Genomic DNA, 22,649 nt, shown 5'->3' with positions numbered 1-22,649 from the left:
AATAATTAACTATTATTAACAGATTTTTCTTATAATCAATCCATTAAAATTGAAATGTGTTTTTTTGGAAGGGGGAGCGATGCGGGAAAATGTGTTTTTAAAAGGGTCGGCAGGTAAAAAAAGGTTGAGAACCCCTGGATTAAGGTTTTGATTGTCAAAGTCACTGAAGAAGTGCTTCTCCAACAGGCTGTGCATAAATTTGTTGGAGGAGCATGACAATGATTTTTGTGACAGAATGCTATGATGCAAGGTGGTGCTGACCCATTAATTGAAGAATTTGTTCTGTACTTCAGAAAAAAATCTGTGTGATAAGTGTGCAATAAAAACATCCCAGTAAAAGCCTCAGTTGAGATTTTCAAAAGGAGTGATACTCCAGTAGGGAAAAATAGACTAGTAAGTGATAACATGAGTACTTATTGGTCCAATGGAGTGCAAGCATATGATAAAAACATGTTACCTGACTTACTTTTTGGTAAAGCTGAAGTCCATTATTTTAAATGCATTATTGCTCTTTATATTGTCTAATGTTATTTTTGATACTTTCTTGGTTAATTTATGTGAATTAAAACTGCAGTGACTATATTTCTTTTTGATTCAAAAATTTTTCTTTTATTTTATCATTAGCATAATACAATTCAGGCTTAATGTTACAAAGGTTTGGCACAGTTGTTAATGACAGTAGGCTATTGCAACAGGATATAAAAAAGTTGGGCAGATGGGCTGGGAAGTGGCAACTGAAGTTTAACATTTGTATAGCTACGCACGTGGTTTGAAATGCGGTATTTATCAGTGTTTAACATTAATTTTTTGCAGTTAATGTTCATATTTTCGATTTTGTTGATACTTGATACTTGGAAAAAAAAAACTCGTTAACCCAAGAACTCATAAACCCGAGAACTCGTAAAGCGAGAACTGCCTGTATTTTTAACTTCACAATATTATTTTACTTCAGCACAAAGTTATGCGAAAACCAATCTTGGAATGAAGAGAAAATTCTGAAAATTTAATTATGTCTTTTATATGATTGAAGATTTCAGTGAAGGGGAAACATATTTCACCGTATTAATGTAAAAACCCACACAATTCCAGCTATCGGTATTTTTGCAAATGCAATAACATCGAGTTTACTACCCATTTATAATTGATTGCATTAACAGAAAAGTCCAGTAAACTGGAAAGTGCAAATTGTTTTTATTGTTTTATGGTGGCAAAATCCAGAAATGTGCTTTAGAAAAATATCACAAAGCCTTTCAAAATTGATTCTTATAACAGAACATATGATAACGATGAAAGTGTAGTGCATTTTAATGATTTTAATTGTTAACTAATACAATTTTCATTACAAAAATGACCTTTTAGAGAGATAAATAGCTTAGTTATATATGGAAATTTCAACCTCTCAGGTCTTGGAAAGAATAACCAAAAAACGTGTTATTGGGTTCACTTTATGGTATTTTCACAGAACCTCTGGAATGGATTAATATCATAAAGTGGGGGTACACTGTATTGTATGGTTATGAGTGTGGTTTTAAATGCAGTATTTATGAATGTTTAACATTCATTTTTTGAAATTAATGTTCATAACTTTCGATTTTGTTGATACTTGGAAAAAAAAAAAAAACTCGTAAAACCGGGAACTCAAAGTGGGAACTGCCTGTAATCATTGAAAAAATATCTAAGAATGTATAATGGAAGATGATCTGCATATGTGTATATTTCATTCTATATGTACATTCATAAACTATATATAATTAATTTATTACTATTTTTGAATTGTTTTCTTTTGCAGTGCTTGGCTTGGGATATGACTTTGGTATTGATATGTGGAGTGTTGGCTGTACACTATATGAACTGTACACTGGAAAGATAATGTTTCCTGGCAAGTCAAATAATCAAATGTTAAAATATTTCATGGACCTGAAAGGAAAATTTCCTAATAGACTAATACGAAAGGGAGGGTTTAGAGAACAGCATTTTGATAGTAACTGTAACTTTTTATCACACGAAGTTGATAAAGTTACAGAAAGGGTAAGTGTTACTTTAAGGTTATTGAAATGAACTTTTTTCTGATATGTTTTTACAAATAAATATTGAATGAAGTTTGTTTTTAGTTGATTTGATTGTAATATATTAATGAAACTGATAATAAATATTGCTATTATTAGAAAGATTACAGGAGGTTACAGTATTTATATTGTCTTGGAAATGACTTTATTAAATTTTGCAATGAGCAGTATTGCAAACAGTGATTCCAAAGACATGCAGCCCATAATATATTTTCAGTTTTATTTCTATTATCATTATACACATAACTATAATAGAGATTTCAATAAATGTTAAAAGTATCTTCTTTTCCTAATGAAGAGAGATGAGACTTGATATGGTCCCCTCAAGGTGCCAAGTGAGTCTTGTGCGATTAAAGAGCATGTTTTTCTCCTGCAATTTTGTTTTCCTTTTTTTTCTCACTTATTAAACTTTTCTGCTAAGTAGTTCTATTGTCTTAAAAGCACTGAGAGCCCAAAAGGAGGGTATGTCGTTCTTTAATTTTTAATTAGTCTTACTACCGTACTAAGCTCTACACTTGGCCACCAAATGGCACTGCTCCTGCCTCACCGTGGTGGAGTCGGTGACCTGGGTGGTGTAGATACAAAAGAGCCAGAAGGACCCATCATGGACTCCTTTCAAGGCAGATGAGAATATCACAAAATTAACTTCTCCATGCACTTTTCGCTTTCATACAGTCAACCATTTACTTTAACAGAACTTAAGGAATCTTTAAATAGTGCTGCTGGCCCAGATGGAATTCATTACATTATGCTAAAACAATTATTGTTTTTGTGTTTATCCTCTTTCCTTGTGTCATTATATCATTCTTCCCTACTAAAACCAGGCAAAGATCCTTCCCTGGTTCAAAATTACAGACCAGTATCTTACAAGCTGCATTGGAAAATTTTTTAAGAGAATGGTTCGTATGAGACTTACAGAAATCTTAGACTCAGAGAATCTTTTATCAGATCATCAGTATGGCTTTCGTAAGAACAGATCCACTCTCGATGTACTCATCAAAGCTGAATTCAATATTCACAATGTCTTTGTCATGAAACAACATCTAGTCATGGTCAACTTGGATATCAAAGAGGCATTCAACACTACCTGGCAATATGGTATTAGTGTGGACCTTTACCATCTAGGGCTAAGTGGTCATCTCCTTAAGATAATTCAGAATTTTTATCATCTGTACTCTTTTCAGGTCCACTGTTTTACATGCTCTCTACATCTCATATTCAGGAAGGTGTGCCACAAGGATCTATACTCAGCACAATCTTATTCACAATTCATGTCAACATGACACAAGACATCCCCAAAACTGTTGAAGCTAATGTATGCAGATGACCTCACTATCTCCTGCCAGTCACAAAGCATGAACATGTTTTATATTCCTCCAATTTCACACAGGTCATACTACCCTCAACTCCAATCCTGTACAATATACACAGATGGATGTCATTCACAGTTACAGTATCATTACCAATATCTTCACTGCCAAATTGTATGCCATAAAGCTAGCACTTGACCGGATTGTTGAACTTTCCATTTCACATTCTCTAATCTTCGCAGTTTCTCTCAGGGCAGTATCTGCCAAAAAGGAAAATTTCTGTTCCTCTCATCTTACACCGAAAACCATTCACTACCAGTTACTCTCCTGCAGGGAGTCCAATCGATTGGTAACATTTTTCTGGATCCTGGACATTTTGATTTCTGGGAAATGAGAGTGCTGATCCTGCCGCTAAACATCCCATCCTTTTCTCACATTCTCCCAACAACTTCAGGTTCTTTATATGGATTACAAAACTATTTCACAAGGCTTGTTACAATAACTGGCCACAGATCTGGCAAACACTACCAGATAAAACAAGATCCAATAAGGCTCTCCAGATTCAGACAAAACGACTGGCTTCACTTCTTTGGATTTTGTGTTTCTTAACTAATAGCATAGCCCCTCCTTCCTTTCTATCCTGTCTATCATTTCTGTAGACATTGTACTCTCCAAATTCCAGTTCTGCATTCCTTATATCTGTGTGACACAATGACTGAGAATTGAACACACTTGTCTTACGTGGCTGTTTTTATTATGAGGAAATCCATCCCAGTGTGCATCCTGTCACATCCCATCAAATGATGACAGCCTACCTGAAAATGATGGACTGTGAGAACAGTCCATCGTTTTCTGGTAGGCTGTCGTCTTTACTCATCCATTCATTCTAGCACCTTCCAATCATTCTGCAGATTGAAGGAAGCTTTTATTTTCTTCCATTTCCTCTGAAATGTTGCCAACATAGAAGAAGAGAGACAATCTGGCCTCATATCCCTTGTTCATTAAACATCATACAAACGAACACAAACATTTGTATGTGGTGAGGGGGGTACCCCTCCCAATTATGATGCTATTCTTCCAAATTAGCTTCACTGAGCGCCAACAACCTCAGCCTAGATTCCAGGCTAACATCAAAGAAATCTGGCGTGTTTACCAAGTGTTGCGACCCATGGAAATTTGGAAAGAAGGAACTGGTGGTTGAGGATCCAGCTTCACACCATTCTGGCCCTTGCTTCAATAGGATGGGTGGTCCTGCAATGGCATGCCCAGATCAGTTGACTAGTGGGTTTGCCTGGAAGGGTCAACCATGCAGAAGCCTTGTCTCTACCCTCATTGTGTGAGGAACAGGATTCAGGCTGCTGGATATGTGGGTATGGTGCTTGGGTAGTCCTTGGACTCCATGGTGGGTGGGAACATGGGAACTGAAACAAAATAAAACCTAGTATGAATCCTGAAAATGTAAATTCTTCTGTTGGAACCACAACAATTCCTACCAGATAATTTTGACATTGAAATGGATAATGTCATGGCAGCAAAAAAGGCCCTGAACCAAAACTGTATTAGGGCCAACACTTTGATACCTGATAATCCTTTCCACTGGTGAGAAACTTATAGTGCTAATATCACTATTTTTTATTCAGAAGGGTTTGGAAGGGTTGGCAGGCACCTCCTATATCTGTAAAATGGCTGCATTCTGGAGACATCCTCATTGAAACCAAACATGAGAAACACTCTGAACAGCTCCTCTGAGCCACCTCTTTTGGTGGGATAACAATTTTGACATACCCCCACAAGACACTGAACTCATCCCAAGATGTCACCTTAGAATGAGACCTCATTGAAGTGTCTAAAGAGAGATTTGCTTTGAATTGAAAACTCAGGAGTGATAGCTTTAAAACTTATGTTTATGTGTAGGAATGGGAATGTAGTCCCCACCAGAAATCTCATCCTAACCTTCAGTTCACCAGCATCTCCTGATTCAATCACAGTTGGATATCTTAACTGCCCAGTAAAATTATATATTCCAAATCCTTTAAGGTGCTTCACGTGCTATAAGTATGGACACTTTGCAAATGGACTGTCATGGTGTGCTCTTATGTGTGTTAGCTGCCAGCAACCCACTCTCGTGAGCATGCCAGCAGTGGAAAGGAGAAAAGGAGATAACAAAGATACAAAGTGTGAAACCTATAAATAATGATAAATCTTCACACACACTGAAGGTTTCAGAGAGATGTTCTATTGGAACATAAAACTGAAATCTAGTGGTAAAGGAAAATTAAAAAAAAAATAACCTGTACTACTCCATTAAAAATGAATGTCGAAGTGAAGGAGATATCTGATGATTCAGTCTTGAAAATCTTTGCAGAAGAAGAATAAATAGACACAGGACAGCACCCATACTCCCCCCCCCCCCTCCCACCAGAAATATAAATTCAAAGCTGAGTAAACCAAGTCCAAATACTACACACATTTGAGGTACCTAGGCTGAAACCTATCCGTGGATAGGGTCTAAGCTTTTATGTCTGAGTTTCTAGTTCAAAAATGTTAGTTAATATAACATAACGCAAAATAAAAACATTTTAAATAACAGACACTTAGCCTCATCTTGATCTTATATGTTCACCAATCTTAATAAGATGAGTTGTCACCCCTGCCGCTAGAAGGCAGGCTTCTACTATCAGCATTAACCACAGCATGCTTTCTAAAGGCTGCACTTACATAGTTATTAAAATAAGTGAAAAGCCTCCTTTCCATGAACATAATCCAATGTATCTCTTTCTCCAGAGTACCAACAGACAACTCCAAGTTAGATCTTAAATCAGCGTATGCCATATTTCCCCATGTATAAGACGCACCTTAATTTTGGGGCCCGAAATTTGAAAAAAAAATGTATTACATAAAGTTATTGAACTCAAGATTTATTCATCATAAAATTCATACAACTCTGTGTCACGTGTTAATTTATATCTATCCCATGCATTTTTCTTCTCTGCCATATGTCTCATTAGTTCATCTAATGAGACATATGGCAGAGCCTAGTAGCTTCCAAGATAAGTTCTTTGAATGCTTCCCATTTTGAATTTGCTGTTGGTAACATCATCTGTTGGTCCCACTGTATAGAATTTAAATACTGTCTCAGACCATCGTATTCGCCTTTACGAAAGCAATAACCCTTCCCTTTACCCCTGATGGTAGTTACCTCTTTGAATAAATCCCACTTCAGCACATTGTGATCACTGCCACATAGTGGTTCCTTTATCTGCAGATTCTTAATGCATGAAGAATCACTACTGATAATCAAATCAAGAGTGTTACTCCCTCTATTTGCCTCCCGAACATGCTGATGTAGAAAACAATCATCCAATAAATCCACAAAAGCCTTGCTCGTGTGTGCGTGACCAACCCCCAAATTCCAGTCAATATCTGGGAAATTAGGATCCCCCATTATAAGACTCTCTGATTTACTGGCCCACTATTTCCCTGTACAGTTTCTTATTATACTCATCAGAGTCATTAGGCCTATAGCACATTCCTACTCTCAATTTTGATCTCCCAATGTCACACCAAACTGACTCGAGACTGCACTGTCCAGCAATGTCGACTGGCTTCACTTCTTTGGATTTTATGTGTTTCTTAACTAATAGCATAGCCCCTCCTTCCTTTCTATCCTGTCTATCATTTCTGTAGACATTGTACTCTCCAAATTCCAGTTCTGCATTCCTTATATCTGTGTGACACAATGTCTCTGATATCCCATCAATATATTCGCCTTTGATGCTTTGAGCACTACCTCAAATTCATCAAATTTATTTACCAAACTCCTAGCATTGGTGTACACGCAAGTATACATGCACCTGTTCCTATTCTTAGCTATCCTAACACAACCCATGTGTTTACTTGTACCGCAGTGACTCCCTGCAGTCACTGAAATATCCTGCATCTTGTTTTCCAGGCTTCTGCTCATTCCAATAGAAGCAGTGCAAGAATCACTTTCACCTCTGCCAGTGGCTACTGTTAATCTATTAGTCCTTGTATCCCCCCAAGCTAGCAGTTTTCAGACCCACCCAGGGATCGATTATGCGTTAATTAACTTTTTTGACCATTTGCAATGAAATCCTTGAGATGGTAGATCGCAGCACATTTTGGGGGGGGGGGGGAAGTAGATCTCATTGCAAATTAAGTTGCCTACCCCTGCACTAGGCCATAATTGATTTTTTTCTTATAAATCTCCAATGCGTTCTTATATTCAAGGCATGCTTTATCAACAGGTGCATGAGCAGCCTGATCTTTGCTTCTCTTACAGTTTCAGCATACAGGTTGCTGATTTCAATCAGGACATTCCTTATAATAAATACAGTGGAATTGCCTTGGATTCCGGTAAAATATAGATGACAAAGGTATAAACCTACTATTTACAACCAACAGCAAGGCAAATGCAATTTTCTTTACAGTAAGGTTTTTATTAACAGTCTGCTCTGTCTGTTTGCCACCCGTGACCAACAGCCCCCCCTAGCCCCCAGAAGAAAGACACTAGGAGTAGTGCTGACATTATTGGAAGATGATTTATGGAGCATGTGTTCACTGACAAAGATCTCTCACTTTTAAATATAGGAACAACACCTTTTTTCTACATGCATACCCATATTTTTTTTTCTACGTCTGCTACCCTCAAAATACCCCAGTATGTGACATAAGATGTCACCACATGAATGTATTGTATTGTTCCCCTACCATACTTGGTGGGAAACCCTATCTTCCTTTTAGTTTTATGTAATCCTGGTGAGAAATGTATCAGGCCAACTAGAAAACCTGCCATCATCCAGCCGAGTTTGAGATCACTACAGTCAGTTAGCCAGGAGCCTATCAGTGAGGCAGTGGCATCTCTAGAGCAAAGTTTCCAGCACCCCCCCCCCCCATACTTCTTCAACCCATGCATGGTACTAAGTACTATAGGTTTGATGCCTTTTGTGTTTGGGGTTTTCATAAAAAAAAAAAAAAAAAATATATATATATATATATATATATATATATATATATATCACAGAAGTCCATGCAGCTGCAATTGCAATTCCAAAAATATCTACCTGGCTTCCACTATTTCTAGAACCATGGTGGAATGCAAAATGCACAACAGCAAAAAATGCTCAAACAAAGTTTGGGATATATTTCAAAGTTGTCCTACCACAAATAATCTTAGCCTTTTTTTAATGTGCAACATGACAAAGCCAAAAGGAGTCGTTGATCCGCTTTACACCCTCCACAAACGAGGTGACCAACACCAAGGTGGTCTGGAACAAAAGTTAGGAAAATGAAGGGAAAGTACATGTTGCTCCTCATCAGTACTGGTATATAATGGATGCACTATTGCAGACTCAACTGCAAAAGCAAATGCTCTTGGGGATTTATTTTCAGAAACACCATCCTTTTTCCCACAGTTATGGTCCTCAAATAGAAAAATGAGAATATGGGTAGCTCATTTTTAGCTAATCAAAGAGCATAAAATTGTCTTGGATCAAATTTGCATCAACTGTAAACAGCAGTACTCCTGACACTTCTGAACCTAAATACATAAGAAGAATGGAAGATACCAGCATAATCCATCACCACTTTTAAACTAGAAAGCACAAATTATCACATCCTATGAAATTAGTGAATGTGAACTTTTGCTAAAGTTCCACTCTAGTAAAAGTTTTAGCAGTTACCTTCTGTACAATTGCTTTCCTGATACATAATGTAAGCTCTAAGAAGTCTTCCTTATATAATGCATGTTTGATTAGACCGGGGTTCGAGCCCGTCACCACCAAATACGGAGGATGCGGAAAGGTCAGGGAATGACCATCGCATATCCCGGAGCAATATGGCCTTAGTTGCTAATGCTCCTAAAAACCAAATAACAACAACAATATATAATGCATGTACCTCAAAGGGCCTTCTTCCCCTCAAATGAGAGTGCAGCAGGTGTGGACAAAATGTTACATGTTTTGTAACATCTTGATTCCCAGTTCCAGATGGCCTTACTGAATTAATATAATAACATCTTAGAAAATAGGTTCACATACATTTGGCACCATGCAGTATTTTTAGCCTTCCTGAAACCTAACAGTGAACTCTTAAACCTGAGCAGCTGTTCTCCTGTTGTGCTAACCAGCTGCTTTGGAAAGTATATGGAGAAAATGGCCAACACAAGGCTCATGTGGTACCTGAATTATATCAGAATAAAATGTGTGATTCAGGGAGGAGGAAGAAGAAGAATTTGAGTTGTTGAAATCGCAAAAAAAAAAAAAAAAAAAAAAACACGTTTTCCCATATCTTTTAGTTTTAGCTCATTTTATTCTTACTGTCTCTGTTATTGTGTGTGTGTGTGTGTGTGTGTGTGTGTGTGTGTGTGTGTGTGTGTGTGTGTGTGCGCGCGCGCGCACCTGTAGAATGTGATGCAGAAAACTGCCATGTGCCAGATGGAAAGTTTTCTGGAGTGAGCAGTATGTGCTGAATTGTAAAGCCCACAGTATCTGTTAGTTAGGAGCAACCAGAAATAGAGAAAGTATGCACTCATGATGCTGTTTGAGTGGAAATAATGCGACCCCATAAGATGTGGCAGTTTTCCATGGTCATGACTGCGTGATATTGATTAATTATAAATTGTCATTTAAAAACAATAGCTGAAGCACCAACTTCATAATAATTTTTTTTATTAACCTTTCAAGTTGTGTGCAATTTTTGGATGTTGGATTTCAGGCTTAACTGTATGTTATCATATGAGAAATGTGTTTTGAATCTGTTATAAATGCTTTTACTTTTTTTGTGATCAGGAAAAAATTGTGGTATTAACAAATATCAATCCTAGTCGAGATCTGCAAGCAGAGTTGTTAGGATCTCAAAGGTTATCTGAAGATCAATATCGAAAAGTCTATCAGTTAAAGGATTTATTAGAAAAAATATTAATGTTGGATCCAGCTAAACGGGTGTCTATTAACCAAGCATTGACACATCCATTTATTCAGGAAAAAATTTGGTATGTAACAGCTTTGAACTTTTATTTATTTATTTATTATTATTTTTTTTTGAAGGTTAACAAAAATTATAATAAATCCTGTAGTAGTTATGCACACTGCATTGAGTATTTACTTTAACCCTTTGCAGTCCAACATTATTTTCCCTGTCCTCAAAATTAATTTTGCCACCAGAAAGGCTTTTATTAGATCTTGATGGCACGTGTCTAAATACTTTGCTCTAACACAGAGTTACTTTGTGTAGAAATCAATAAGCATCCTCTTGGTTTTTCAGATTGTTTATATGAAGTATAAGTGGATGGCAGTACAGGGGGAAAACAAGTTTTAAAATTGGAAATGCTGACAGTCGCACCGATTTCCACATTCAACTTGAGAAAAACAACAAAAAAAGAAAAACTGACTGCTGTTAACTATTGAATAATAAACATCAATTTAGTTTTTCAGTTTGTTTATATCAGGTATGAATATATCGCAATGCCAACAGTTGCATCTCTTAAGATGTTTAGGCTTCAAATATAAAAAAAAACAAAAAAAAAACCACTGGCTGCTGCTAACAATTGAATCTAAACATTTATTAGTTTTCAGATTCTTTATATAAATATAAGTAGTTTGTAGTACAATAATTGAGCCAGTACAGCATGAAAACATTTCTTAATCGGAAACTTATTAACACCATGAAATCTGACCAAAAAAGGACTGAAAAAATAAATAAATAAAAATAAAAACAATTCCAAATTCAAAAAAAAATTGAATATAAATATCAACATACATGGATTTAGCTTTTCAGATTGTTTATATAATCTTGATAATACAATATTATATAAACTTCGCTAAACATCAGCATAACTGGAAAATAAATTCGTAATCAGAAACACCAACAGGTGCGCTGGACGTGACATTGGACCACAAAGCGTTAATACTCATATGCTGGGTTATTTTATTTTATTATTTTTTTTTTTATGCTTAGTCACAAGGAGGTATCTAACTTTTAAGCTTGCACTATAAAGAAACAAGCTAACAAAGTAAAAAAAAAAAAAAAGAGTATATTTGTTTAAAAAAAGCACTCTTCACAAAGCCAGTGTAACAAAAGCTTTCTCAAATGCTCCCTCACCTTTTTTTTTTTTTTTTTTTTTTTTAAATCATTAAAATGTAAGTTCTCAGTCTTGTCTTGCAGTCCAGCTGTGTCACTGTGACTTCATTGCAGCTCGTCCGGAATTATTTGTATAACTTGAAAGTGTCTTGGAACATGATTAGCATTACCAGAGGCATGTGATGCAGGAAAGCAAGCTTATATAGCATAAGCCAAAAAAAAAAAAACACACACCTTTCACCCATTCATTCACTCCAAATGTTTGTCTAGTTCTGCCTTGAACTTATTTAGGTTGATGACCTCCACTACAACAGATGGAAGTTTATTCCAGCTATCAACCACTTGCTGGCTAAAGGAAAATTTTGACACATTTATTTTACAATTGTTTTCCTCAATTTGAATTTATGTTCCCCCAGGTGAGTAATCTGCGCAAGAGGTAGAATCCCATCAGCATTGAGTTGCTCAAACTTTCAAAGCCTGATACACCTCAATTAGATCGTCCCACAGGCGCCTAGTTTCCAGAATCTGCAGATTGCAGAACTTAAGCTTTTCTTGGTAACAGCAACCCTTTGTTCCACTCACCAATCCTGTTGCCCTTATCTATACTTGTTCCAGCATCTCAACATCCTTCCTAAAATGAGGCCTCCAGACCTGAATGCAGTACTCAAGGTGTGGCCTGACCATTGCCTTATACAAGGGGACAATCACCCCCCCCCCATCCCTGCTAGCAAAATTCCTGTCTGCACTGTCAGAAAACTTCATATCTGACTGCACAGTAACCCCCGGCTCCTTTTCATCCTCCACTACCCAGTTGATACGTTACTCTGGGGTTACTGCTACCCATATGCAGTACTTTTCATTTGTCAGTGTTAAACTTCAGTTGCCACCTCTCAGCCCATCTGCTCAACTTTTCCATATCCTATTGCAGTACCATACTATCATTAACATCCCTGCCAACCTTCGTATCGTCTGCAAACTTAGACATTAACCCTGATATCATTTGATAAATACTCAAAACAACAAGTTATTTGGACTCCATTAATAACGTTAGTGCAAGAAGAGCAGTGTCCATTGATAATCACCCTGTCTTCTCCTACTCAACCATCCTTTTATCCATTGTCGCAACTTGCCCTTAATGCCATACTCTCCAATTTGTACGGTAGTCATCTATGTGCCACAGTATCAAAAGTCTTCTTGAGATCCTAGTATATGATATCAAAATTATTCTTTGCATCTAGTTCCTTTGTGACCCAATCAGATTGGTCAGACAAGACTTCCCCTTATCAAAATCATGCTGTGTCTGAACTATAACTGCAGTCTTGTCTATATGATTCTGCATTGTTTCCTTAACGAGTGACTCCATTATTTTCTTTGGAACAGAAGTTAGACTAACTCAGATCTGTAATTACCCCTGTCACCCTTTAATCCCCGTTGAGAATTGGGGACACATTTGCACATCTCCAGTCCATGGGTACCTCCCCTCATTCTGAGGAAGCTTTCATAATTATGCCTAAGGGTTTGCTTACTTCTTTTAATATAACTGTATAGATCGCACTACCCCCAGGTGCCTTTCTTATGTTTAACTTCAATTTCTCCTCCACTTTCCTCTCAGTTATTACAGTCATTTAGCTCCCTATTAGAGTGCTAAACTTCTGGCATCCACTTCTCTACAGAATTCCTCATGTATGAATGTAGATGCAAAATGCACATTCAGTTTGTCAGCTACCTGAGCAGGATCATCAACAGTTGAATCGTCGATATCAAGTGGACCAATCTGATTCATCCTCTTCCTTCTAGAGGTTACATAAGTAAAACATCTTTGCATCCTTTGCCAAAGATTTCTCATGATCTACCTTGCATAACATCCTTTGCGACTTGATTACAGACTATCTGATATCTGTCATAGGCATCTGTGTCTCTTGATAATGTGCGTCCCTTGCATTTTTCTTTTCTGCCACAAGTCTTATTAGGTCAGCTCTGACATCCATTTAGGCCTAAACCTTGACCAATATTTCTTAGTTGGTATGAAAAGCTTAGTAGCTTCCAAGATTAATTTCTTGAATGCTTCCCATTTAGAATTTGCTGTTGGTAACATCATCAGTTGGTTCCATTGTACAGAATTAAATCTCTGAGAACACTGTAGTCACCTTTATGAAAACAAAAACCCTACCCTTTACCCCTGGTGGTAGTTACATCTTTAAGTAAATCCCACATCGGTAAACTGTGATCACTGCCACCTAGTGGTTCCTTTGTCTGCAGATTCTTAATGCATGAAGAATCACTGCTGATAATCAGATTAAGAGTATTGCTCCCTCTGGTTGCCTCTCGAACATGCTGCTGTAGAAAACAATCATCCAGTAACTCCACAGAAGTCTTGCTAGTTTGTGAGTAACCAACCAACAAGTTCCAGTCTATATTTGAAAAGTTAAAATCCTCCATTATAAGACAATCTGATTTACTGGCCCACTCTATTTCCCTGTACAGTTGTTCATTGTGCTCACCAGAGTAATTATGCCTATAGCACACTCTTACTGTCAACTTGTTTTTACTTTTGCTTATGTTACTCCAAACTGACTCAGCACTGCACTGTCCACCCATGTCAACTGGATGCACTTCCTTAGATTTTGTGTTCCTTAACTAACAGCATCACCCCTCCTCCCGTTTTATCATGTTTATCATTCCTGTACACAGTGTAGTCCCGAAATTCCAATTCTGCATTCCTTATCTCTGTGTGACACCATGTCTCTGATATCCCAACATCAGCCTTTGATGTTTTCACCAGCACCTCAAATTCATCAAATTGATTTACTATACTCCTAGCATTGGTGTACATGCAAGTATACATGCACCTGGTCTTACTCTTAGTTACCCTAAATCAGCCCATGTATTTACTTGTCCAATGATGACTCCCAGCAGTTATTGAAATCCCCAGTAACTTGCTTTCAGGCTGCTGCTCATTCCAATAGAAGTAGTGCAAGAATCGCTTTTGCCTCTGCCTGCGGCTACTGTTAATCTATAGTCTGTGAACCCCACCCCCAAAGCTAGCAGTTTTCCGATCCACCTAACAGTCCTTCAATATCATCAGCAAATATTTTTGCACCCTTTCTATTTAATGTATCCCATCACTGTAGAAACCAGGGCCGAAAGGCTCTCATCTTATACCCCCCCCCCCCACATCGTGTCTGGGCAGAATTGCAGAGACTTTCAAATTTAACCCTAACTTTCAACGTTTTTTCGATATTCACCTGTACTTGTTGAGTAAGTCTGCAGATCTCCTATGATTAATGTCAGTGCCACCATGTAAACAATATCACCCTTTGTCCCTTAAAAAAATATCTGCTGTACAACATCATCGACTTTTCCACCTGGCAGACATACCCTGCTCCTATTCCGCCTATCTTTTTGCACAATATATTTCCCGTCTCCCTGACAATAGAGTCACCGACAATATCCTGTGGGAACAGCTTATTCTGTCCTGAATGTTGCCTGGATATCAAGTGCAATCTCTGTCATTGATGTGGGCAGCTGAGAGCTTGATGGGTCCCCCAATTTAAGTCCTTCGAGGGCACCTACCCTTTTCTTCAAGCTCTCTTGAAGTCCCATAACAACGCGGAGTTGTCGCCTAACTTCTTCACACTCCTTACATCGAGCACACACAAAGACATCCCCACTGGCAATAACATGTCCGTTCTAAAGGTCCACAAACATTTCACAAGTTGCACATTTTTTTAGGCTATGATGCATTGGAGAATCTTCCCCATTTGATTCTCCCCTGAGCCACAGCACTCCCACTACTTTTTGCACATTGCTTTGCTGCTCAAGCCTGCAGCCTGATTTCCGATTGCGATTTAATTACTTAACAATGAAAATTAATAAAGTTAATAAATTTAATTAATTTACTATACAATACTATATTAAGCTAATGCAGTGATATGTATTCCATGCTGTCAAGTTCGAGATATATGCTAAGAATAAAATACTTTTTTATTACAATTAAAACCCTACTGTTCTTCTGCACTACTGGTTATGCTATGATATTCTTGCCAAAACACGTGGAGAGTAGCGGTATGAGTAGCGAGTTGTAACTTACAAAATCACTTGTTAATTTAAAAAATAAGCTAACCAACACTACTAAGCCTATTAAATCTACTTGTAAAATGCAAATTAATATGTTAACTAATCAAAACTGAGATAAAATTTCAAGGAACAGTTATCCGTTTGCAGAAGCTACAAAGTCTGTCTTCACCAAACGACACCTGTCAGCCAATGATTAATCAACATTTAAACATTGTGATCGTTTTGCAGACTTTCTGCAAAGTGATCATTAAAATAAACACATTAAAACGTGTGCGCACGCGCACACACATCTCAATTATTTCTGAGTCCAATTTGATTATGCGAAATTATCATCTCTAGCAATTTATCGCTGTTTTCCAGTATTTTTTGATTGAATAAGGGCATTAATGTTTGTGATGTTTTGTTGCATGTGTTTTCTAAAAATATAGTTCCTTTATGAAGGAAGATATGATAGCTCTTCTCACATAGCACCAGGATGCATAGAGATTGAAAGATGGGGGGTTTTTTTTTTTTTTTTCGAACCACAGAAGTACACTAAGCTTGCTGAGATGATCCTGTCTCCTTTACATGCTTTGAGATTCTGGATTTGGGGAAATGCCAAAAGTTAAAATAAATGATGGAATACAATTAAAAATTAATGGGTTGAAGAAGATTTCATCTGCTGGAGCCTCAACTTGTTGGGAACTACAAGTTACTGGTCTTCCAAAAAAAAAAAAAAAAACCCAAAGGCATATCATTTCAATAACCTAAATCTGCCAAAGGGCCGAGTTGAAAAGCTGTTCACCTTTGCTATGCAGATCAAATCAAATAAAGTACAGTAGACTCTTGATTTTCCGGGATAGATGGTAAAAAACAAACCCTGGATAATCGATTTCCCGGTTAATCCAAAAATACAAAAGTCCCTGACATACTTAAGAGATACATTCCAGGACGTCTTACTTCGTCGAGTTTTATGTAACCGGGAATGACTAGTAACATATTGCTACTATATTATTATTAACAAATCTGAATTCAGCACGATACTTGTTAATGTTTGGCCATTTTCATACATTCTTATTAGTTTAATTTTTTGATCCAACTCGATTGCTTTTCTTTTCTTGGTAGATTTACTAATACCACTGTCACTTATTCTCTTAGTCAGCACCATGATTACGGTCAAAATGAAAATTTCTGTAAAGAACTTTATTATTATTATTATTCTATGGTGCAAGGAAGCCTGAGGCTTCCATAGGTACCATGCTCTTGCTTGGGGAATCCAGGCCATACTGGAATACCAGGAAATAAAATTGTGGATGATGCAGCCAAACATCCATCCACCACAGCCCCAACAAATTTCCTAGTACCGTTCACAGATTACAAAATGAATATTTTAAGTATATGTAAAGGACAACAGACACATGGCAAGCGCAAATTCCTAATAAAGTCCTTCAGGTTGAACCTGTACCAAAATTATGGGCTTGCCAGCTTTGTTATAAACATACAAGAAGAAGTAATTCTAACCAGAACCTGAATAGGCCATACTCATTTAACCCATCTGTTCCCTTTGTCAGGAAATGACTCTCCTCAGTGTAATCACTGCCATATACCACTCATAGCAACCAAACATGTACTTCTGGAAAGTTCTTCCTAAAACAAATAGGATTATATAACTGCTTCCCCAGAAGTGGATAATACGCTCCATCAAAATTATAAAATATCAAGAGCAGCATCGTGATCACTGAATTCACTATTAATAGCACAGCTTGTTAAAAGTTTGCATTTTCTGTCTTGTTTTGCCATACATAGCACATAATGTTTAGGGTCTAATTCTCCAAAAGAATTTATCAAATCATTGTACTTACTGTATTGTCATAGTTACTACTTGCCTTTCGCAAAATTGTCACTTACAGTGAAATGTCAGTTTGCCAAATTGTCTCGTACACTGAATTCTTGCATACATTGAACTGTCATGCATGGAACTGTTGTATGGTGAACTGTCTGTCTTATAATGGATTGACATGATTCCAGTTGTATGAAGTATAAATTTTTTTTTAACAAAATTCATAAAATTGGGAAGTTATATAGATAGATATAAAATTGAAGCAGTTATTTACCTTTCCCCTTATACAGAGAGAATTAAGATGTCATAATCAGTCACGTTTTTTTTTTTTTTACTTTTTAAAGAATAATATTTTAAAAAGTTAACTTAAAAAAGTTTTTTCTTAGAATAATATAAAAAAGGTTACTTTGTAACTTTTTTTTTTTATATTATTCTAACTATATAATATCGGTGTAAATACACGATAGTTAACCCATAAATTTGAACTACATATGTAGCATAAAAGGGCATCGTTTTAATTGTATATCATATTGTGGTTGCCTTCACAACGAGATAGCTGCTATTGCACTACTTCAAATAAATAACGCTTCTCTAGTAGAGAAGACTACTGTTATTTATTTTTCATGGGATACCACCACCCAGACGATCGTTTGAAAGCTATTGGGCTTCATCATCAGTAAGCGGGCAGGTACCCAGGTAATACAAAAAGCCATTACATTGTGGGCTTCATCATCAGTGGGTGGGTATCTGCCCGCCCACTGGTGATTGGAGCCCACAATGTGATGGCTTCGAAACGATCGTCTGGGTGGTGGTATCCTCTGAAAAATAAATAATAGTAGTATTCTCTCTGGAGAAGCATTATTTATATGAAGTAGTGCAATAGCAGCTATCTCGTTATGAAGGCAACCACAATATGAGATACAATTAAAACGATGCCTTTTAAGCTACATACGTAGTTCAAATTTATGGGTTAACTATGGTGTATTTACACCGATATTATATAGTTATAATAATATCGGTGTAAATACACCATAGTTATTTACACCGATAATACACCGATTTACACCGTTAATTATCAAAACCCATAAGGATTATGCCTTGTGCATTTTGTTTTCAAAATATTATTCTAAGAACTATAATTAGTATTATTTTTAAACAAATATGAATGATACATGTTTGATTTAGTGTAACTGAATATTTATTTATAAAATTATTCTGTATAGATTTCGGAACATTTTATGACTGTAATGAAGAGAGAGTTCAGAGCAAAGAATAAGCCACAGATGAAGTCTGGTGTGGTGGTCAGTCCTAAAGGGTGCTGATTTATACTGTGGTACCTTGCATTAAACACTTGAAGATACATCTAATTGTACTACAAAATTAATGAAAAATGCCTAATATGTACATATACAGATAAATATAAATATATATATATATTTATATTTATTGAAATTTTATTGAAACAGATTACTTAAATTTCTTTAAGTCTTTTAGAAGAGATAATGGTTCTGTGAATACTTTCTTTAACTGGCTTAATAAATACGGTACTCAGCTGATATGTAAAATTGTTTAAAGGCCTTTTGATTTAGGCTGTTTTGCACTGGCTAATATTTTTAGTCACAATTTCTATGTGAAGTTACACAAACGTGCGCGTGCGCGCGCACACACACACACAGTATATATAAATAATTGTAAAATTAGGAGTTGGTCAGCTTTAATGTAATTTTTTTTTTTTTTTTAATTTCTTATTATATAAACTTGTAAATTTAAGAAACATTGGGGAGACTTGAATTTTTAGCAGGATTTTTTTTTTTTTTTTTTTAAGAAGTACTTTAAAGAAATATATTAAAATTCTGAATACAGAGGTCGCTCCATTATTTATTTTTACTTTCTTGAAAAAACAAGAAATTGCTGAATTCTTTTTGAAAATATTTTCATAATTAAGGAATCTGAAATGATGCAAAGTATTACAGACAAATAGATTATTAAAAAGACACTAGGAAATGACAGGATAAGTGCATTTTGCATATAATTGTGCATATATTAAGGAGCTTTTAATTTTAAAATTGCTCCTCTCCAACACCAGAGAACTTTATATTTTTGTCTACTGTGGAAATTGTCTTTTTATTAATTTGTATATAAAAATAAAAACAAATGCTGAGTTGTTTAAATCCCGAAAATATATTTGTAGTGCATTTTGTTATTGTTTCTTACTGTCATTAAATTTCTTATTTCAGAACTCTCATAATCATTCACATTAATCATCACTTGGTTAATCATCGGATATTATTAAGATAAACTTAATTCCTGAGTTGTTTGGATGTTGAAACATGTCAATGTATATATATCATATTTATAGGGTGATAGTTTTGTGTGCATTCCTCTAGAATCTAAGATTCTCCTAAGACATCATAAAATGTATAAAAAATACATCTGTAATCATTATATTAAAAAATAAATGTTCATTTAGCAAAAAAAAAAAAATAATAATAATTCATTTAGCCACAACAAATATTAACATGTGTGTAAATTTTCCATTATAATTGTGTGTTCTTTATTTCTCATCTACACCTTTTTTATTACAAAATATTGATTTTCTTGGCTCTCTAGCAGAGGCATCAGAAAAAATCCAAGATTGGGTGCATGGTTTACTTTATGCACCTTTCTTTTTTCGAGATAAAAGGCAAGAATAGAAATTATTTCCTGATTCCCTCACTTCCATTGCTCAGTAACCTGAAGTGAATAAAAGCAAAGCTGAAACCAAAGCCTTACTGAAAATTAATATATTACAGTTCTATGTCACACTTTGTACAAAGACCGAATCATAAAGAATACTTCTCCATTTAAAAAATAATTTAATGGGGCAGATCCTGAATAACATAGTTGAAGAATGTTAAAATTCACACTGACATAATGCTAACAGAAATTTTAATAAAGTTTTTCTGTTGTATGAATTGCACCAAGCATGCCTGCTAGGAGAGTTAAAACTACCCATGTAATTGGTAGGAATGGAAAAAAAAAAAATTGATTGATTGATATACAAATATTGCATTGCATCATCTAATTTTTAATAACATTATACTTGGTAAATTCTGATTCATGTGGACCATTCCCTTGACATACATTATGCAGCCTGCAACAGTGCTTCAAAAATAACTTCACAGTCCATTGGAAGCTAATCATTAAAATATATCTGAGTTATGATATTAAGTTCTGTATAGTGTAATTAGTAACCCAGTCTTAATAGCAGCAATAACCCCCCCCTCAAATTGTTTTCTGGCTGTATTATATTGGTGCAAATCAGAGACAGGAAATTGACCTTAAATGGAGACAGTTCCAGTAGTGAGTTGCATTACCTTTTTTTACAATTTGGTATAAATGGTTAGTTACGCTTAGCACCTCAGTTTAGGCGGAATTCCCATTGTATCCTTCATACTCTATACTTTTCCTGGCCCTAGTAGAATGTGTAAACCTTATTGGATTTCATTCCAGTAGGTATAATTCATTATACTGTTGATATTATATTTATTATTTAAAAGCAGGAGGAATAGCATGGTTTTAAATGAATTGTAATAATTTTATACACACAAATTTCAGTTAGAGTTTAAGAGGAAGAATTAGCAGTGTTTTATAATAGAAATTACAAGAAGCTCAGAAATTCTGAAAAGTTAGCTCATGAGTTTGTGCAGATAGAATATTTTTTAGTTCCAGTTTTGCAGAGTTGCAGTAACATGAACGCAGGGCTTGGAAACTTCATATATGGAGTGTGCCCTGTAGATCATATTTTACCGGATATTTGAAAATTGATTGAATATAAATTTTTAAACGTTGGATGTTTTATATTTTAGTCATACAGACCGCAATTTTAAATCTTGCTTTTTGTTAATATATGCCTTGTGCAAAAAGCAATATTTTTTTATGTAGTAAAAAAAAAAAAAAAAAATCATAATCTTGTAGTTCTTTTGAACTACAAGATTATGATTGTAGTTCATTTGAACAGCCCTATCTGCCATACAATAGCAGGGAACTTCATTTCAGTTGTGGGGAAGGCCATAACAACTAGGCTGATTCTAATATGTCAATATAAAATGGGTGCAAACAATTCCTAGTTGGACCAGTATAATAATATTATTAATAACATTGCATAATTCAAGTAATATTCAAAAATTAAAGTTATGTGAGTTTTTTGTTCTGTGACTGAACAAAAAGTGCAATTTTCAGTTAAGCCTGAACATTGTATGTATATTTTGTACCCTTACTAGGGTAAGGGTACAAAAAGTAAACTATGTTTCTCCTTATGGAGCAGCATTGTATATTTGTGTAATGCAATTACTCTGCAATTTACAATATTCAGGAATAGTGATAATTTCTTAACAGTATGATATGCCTGAAACTTCTTGATATAATGATGATAGTGGAGATCATTATCTTCAAGCTGATACCTGTTGTTGTTGTTGTTATTACATTTCTGTTGGCATATATTATTACGTAATTTTTATTTCATTATCTTGGTTTTTGCAAAATACTATCTCAAATGCTTCATTTTCCTAATGATTACTATTTATTCTGATTTGGACACTTAAGGAAACACTGATTCTGAATCATTGCGAAATCAGTCTTTGTATTGTTCATTTTATGCCTGAATGATTTACCTTTTAACATCAAAAATTCACAAATAACAAGGTGGATTCAAACATGAATGGTTGAGTGGTGATGATTCTGGTTAAGAAGAAGAAATGATTCTGGTGAAGGTAGTCTGCAACTTAAATATTTCAGGAATAATTTGCACTGTGCAGACTTAAGTTAGACACTAATGACATTTACCTGTTAGTGTAACAGTAATAGCAGTTTAACTAGCGATTTTGTTACTAAATTTAACAATTTTTTTGCAAATTTTTTGAAGTTATTGTTATATTTTAGTTGTCTAAAATTTTGATATAAAAATTTGACCAGAATCCAGCAGCACCTCTAGTGGTTTTAATACTTATGTATATATAATAAGTAATGTTTGCAGTTTCTGTTTTTATTTATGGTGTGGAAAGATTGTTGTTGTTGTTTAGAATTCTTTCCTGTTTATCATTAGATTCAAACTTTTATTTCAGTTTAAAAAGTATTGTTGCCTGGCTCCTTTACATGTCTGATGCATTTACTTAATCAAGAATTGTTTTCTTGGTTTGTTCCTTTAAAAGAGATCCACAGCTTTATATCATTCTAGAATTATGAACTGTAATTGGTTCCTGCATACTCTTTAAAGTCAGTTTAATTTCATTTGTTGCT

The 22,649-nt window shown here is 35.4% G+C and overlaps 1 protein-coding gene across 6 annotated transcripts in view; it reads left to right on the top strand.

Annotated features, from left to right (window-relative positions):
* Prp4k (Pre-mRNA processing factor 4 kinase) overlaps positions 1 to 22,649 on the top strand; it is a 301,728-nt gene that overhangs the window by 264,633 nt on the left and 14,446 nt on the right. For 3 of the 6 annotated variants that reach the window (XM_090377695.1, XM_090377694.1, XM_090377697.1), the window contains 3 exons: positions 1,790 to 2,028; positions 10,186 to 10,388; positions 18,596 to 18,761. In XM_090377695.1, the coding sequence (XP_090233821.1) occupies positions 1,790 to 2,028; positions 10,186 to 10,388; position 18,596 (443 nt within the window). In that variant the 3' untranslated portion in view covers positions 18,597 to 18,761. Of the gene's footprint in view, positions 1 to 1,789; positions 2,029 to 10,185; positions 10,389 to 18,595; positions 18,762 to 22,649 lie in introns of those variants that run through there. The other 3 variants (XR_016547200.1, XR_016547201.1, XR_016547202.1) reach the window with 2 other exon arrangements.

Source organism: Mastigoproctus giganteus, chromosome 7, assembly GCF_048544385.1.
Source record: "Mastigoproctus giganteus isolate SK-2022 chromosome 7, ASM4854438v1, whole genome shotgun sequence".
NCBI lineage: Eukaryota > Metazoa > Arthropoda > Arachnida > Uropygi > Thelyphonidae > Mastigoproctus > Mastigoproctus giganteus.
The sequence above is the reverse complement of the archived record's forward strand: the minus strand, read 5'-3'. Positions and strand labels throughout refer to the sequence as shown.